The sequence below is a fragment of the Electrona antarctica genome (genome assembly GCF_951216825.1).
Source record: "Electrona antarctica genome assembly, chromosome: 15".
Lineage (NCBI taxonomy): Eukaryota > Metazoa > Chordata > Actinopteri > Myctophiformes > Myctophidae > Electrona > Electrona antarctica.
This window is the reverse complement of record NC_136796.1, coordinates 29,393,333-29,397,004: the sequence shown is the minus strand read 5'-3', so window position 1 is coordinate 29,397,004 and position 3,672 is coordinate 29,393,333. Positions and strand designations below refer to the sequence as shown.

Here is a 3,672-nt window from a genome sequence, read left to right as displayed (position 1 = left end):
GGTTTTTTCCTGGAGGCTGAAACCTTGACAGTCAAATATGCCAATGAAAAAAACAGTGATATGGTGACATCACAATATCATCCCCTTCCCTACAGCTGTGGGTGCGGCAATTCAGTTCAGGTGGAGCACTACCCATCACCACCCACCATGCAAACCAGGCATACTTAATGAACTGGTGTCCACATACAAATAACATTATAAAAAAATACTACAATTAATAAATAATAATAATAATAATAATAATCATGACCAGCCCCATTTACCCGCTGAGAGCGGTTCATGAGGTGGACAGCCGCTACCCCCGCCGGCGGGGGATTGGGGCTTAAGAGGTTAAGGTGAAAAACATCACGGCGCTCCCATCTTTAAAATTGGCTAATGGGAGGGACTTTAGACACTGCTGCTCTCAGGGGGTTTTACTACACCGACAAGAGCCGGCCGGAGCGTGCGGCCGCGGAGCTTGTAGCCCGTCTTGGTCACCATGGCGACAGTGCCGGGTTCCTTGCCCGGCACAGGTGCGTGGAACAAGGCCTCGTGCTCGTAGGGGTCGAACCTCTGGCCGTCGGGGTCGAGCTTGACCAAGCCGTGCTTTGTGAACACCTTCTGCATCTGCACCTCAGTCATAACCAGGCCGTCGAACAGGTTCTTCAGGTGGGGATTGTGGGTGTTGTTCACCGCCTCCTCGGGAACACTCTCCATGGCCATCTCCAAGATGTCGGCCACCTCCAGCAGATCTTTGCAGAAGCCCTGGATCCCATATAACTTGGCGTCTTCCACCATCTTCTGATTCCTTGCCCGGAGGTTCTCCATGTCTGCCAAGGACCGCTTATATTTTTCCATGACCTCCTTGACTTGCTCTTCTAGCTGGCTCTTCTCCAAATGAGCCTGTCCATCCTTCTGCTGGGCAGCTGTACACAGCAACCTCGGAGACGCCCTGGTCCGCAGTAGTGAATTTGAGGCTACAACAGAGTAGCTCCGTCTGACTGTTCGTATGCACCGGCTCGCCATCTTTCCACTCCGTCAACTGAACTATACACACACGCCAATGGGACACACAAACCTGCTGGCTCTGGTTTCAGTGTGCAGGCAATGATCAATCTGCAGTGGGTATGACAAACTCCCTAGTCAATTCACCCAATCAACATAAAGAGGAGAGAATGGCGATATTAGATGGTTTGGGTGAGATGCACGTAAAAGGTGAAAACTTGGCATTTGATGGACAGTTTCTGCTAACAGGTTATTGCTTCACAGCACAGCTCTGTGTAATAGGTGTTAATGGGTAGTTCCATGGAGGTCGGTGAGCACTTAACCGAGATGTCTAGATCCCTGGCACAACAATATCTTATATTAGTTGTAAGGCCAAATATCCTCACTAGCACAAAAAGTGATGGAATGAAGGCTGTTAGAGGTGATAGGAGGTCGAGTACTACTTGTTGCCTCTTAACTCAAGGGTAACAATCACTCTTTATAGAGGGCTTGACTGGAAGCTTGTCACGATGACAATGCCAGTCGCATGTATCCATATATGGAGTTCTACATTGGCATGATCTCAGCACTATAGATGTCTCGGTTGTCTCCATATATGGATATCTAGATCAACCCGGTCCGAATATGAAGATTGTGACGTTACTTAGACTTGGATAGCTTAGTAAGAAGATATGTCGGATATCTCAATATAACATGGAGATCGAATATTCAATGGGCACCTCTCAAACACGTGGGATGGAGTGAAAGCCTCCGACCATTATACAAGACTCCGGAAAAGTATGGACAGTGGTGGGAAACGTACTCAAATGTTTTACTTAAATAAAAGGATGCTGCCCCGCCCGTGCTCCGACAGTAGCTTCGTGATATAATGTCCTGTCTCGAGTTGGAGATGTTAAGGTTTTCAATTGCCGGCTCTGAGAAAAAGTTTTACAAGACCTGGGGCCCGTTTATGACACACAAACACACAAACTGCATAGTGTGCCGTGCCTATGCCTCGGCCAACGCCAAACCACAACAGAAACAAAATCTGCTCTGCTATGAAAAATCTGCATTTTATTTTATTATATTTTTATTTTTTGTAATTATGTATGCATGTATTTTGTGTATGTGTATGTGTATATATATATATATATATATATTTATTTTATTTCCTCCAGACTGTTTTTCCGACTATCCTTGGGATTGTGGGTGGGGGGAGGGTGGGATAGGGGATTGAGTTTTATTTTTATATTTTATATGTCTGTTTAATACTTGCCCCTGGGCTACTGTCAAAAACCTGAATAAAAAGATTTTGAAAATAAAAAAAGAAAAGTATCAATACTGCAATGTATCAGCATCAAAATGTACTAAAAGTAAAAGTACTCACTGTGCAGAATGTCCCTTTTCACAAGTTCAGTGTGCTCAAGCTTGCAATGCTTTCCATCACAGTACTTTCCACCACTGTGTAGAAGGACAGGTATGCAAAACCAGCCGCACAGAGACTCTCAGAAAGTCCAACATGAGCTAGCCTATGTGAAATAGTAGATTGCTGGTGTGCGAAACTTGCCAGAATTACACCCGTGAGAAGTGAGGGCCACCCTTATCATCGCCGACTTCTTGTCATAGTACCCATTTGAACTGTCTGTGTCCCACATGGAGATCTCTATCTGTCTAGCTGCCTGTGTCTGAAGAGTGCAAACTGACTGTGAAAAGTGGACTGGTTAAGTAATCAATTGGCAGGTGTGGGGTTGCCATGGCAATCAATAGGCTGAGGCAGAGGCTGGAAATTGCACAGGTGAGGGGACTTGGGCTCATTAGGTCCACTGGCAGAGCCTGACCAGAGCCTTTTGTGGTCTCTCTGGACAACAGTGTATCCCACAGACTGCACTCCCTGTGGGGGTGTGGACACAAATAGTTCAAGTTACATCAACAAAATCAAGGCATTATGTCCTCAGTCACGATACATATTGTTTACAATGGAGAACTGTGTGTACATATATTTGGTGGCTACAACTCTGATCTGGGACAATGCTTCAATGATATGTGGAAATTTAATTCCAAGACCTTCTGGAAGAAGGTTGAGCCCAAGGGGAAAGGACCGGATTGGTCGGGTACAATGTGCAATTGCATACTGGGAGATTGCATCATCCTACAGATCTTACACTTAAGTCCTAGTCTGAAGACGTTATGCAAGCTAGCAGTTATTCAGAACGGTCTGGAGCAGTCTGGACTCCCACACAACATCAGGTGGGAACTGACAGCCATGACCTCAGAAAAATAATAGAAAATAATAAAGAGAATATAGGCCTATAGATATAGATAGATATATACAACTAGATTTATTTATTTGGACACCAACGTTTGCCCAGCATTTTCCACATCAGCCTGTTATAGCGCCATCATGAGACCAATTTTTGTTAAACACATTTCTTTACATTACTTGTAACCATACATAATGCAAATCGGTATACACTACCTCTATAGTCATGTGTTCAACGCGGTTCTGTTTGATTTTTCATATATTACTCCTACAAATTTTGTCAAAACATCACAGACACTATTATCCTGGTGGAGACCTGTTCCCCAAGGGGCACTTTATCAACTGTGTGTGTGTGTGTGTGTGTGTGTGTGTGTGTGTGCGTGGAGATTACAGGTTCACAGTGTTCGCCAGCTGTCAGGTGATTCTGAAGAACTACCATTCGTCATCTA

At 44.8% G+C, this 3,672-nt stretch overlaps 1 protein-coding gene across 1 annotated transcript; it reads right to left on the bottom strand.

The window, feature by feature from the left end:
- Positions 1-387: 387 nt before the first annotated feature.
- Positions 388-2,532, bottom strand: LOC306938032 (grpE protein homolog 1, mitochondrial-like; the record flags this gene model as incomplete). Its single annotated transcript, XM_079522055.1, has 2 exons — positions 2,351-2,532; positions 388-1,118 (listed from the first exon to the last, which is right to left on the bottom strand). Exon 2 carries the CDS (start codon positions 1,003-1,005, stop codon positions 388-390), a length of 618 nt encoding a protein of 205 aa, XP_079378181.1. The 5' UTR covers positions 1,006-1,118; positions 2,351-2,532.
- Between the last annotated feature and the right edge of the window lie 1,140 nt (positions 2,533-3,672).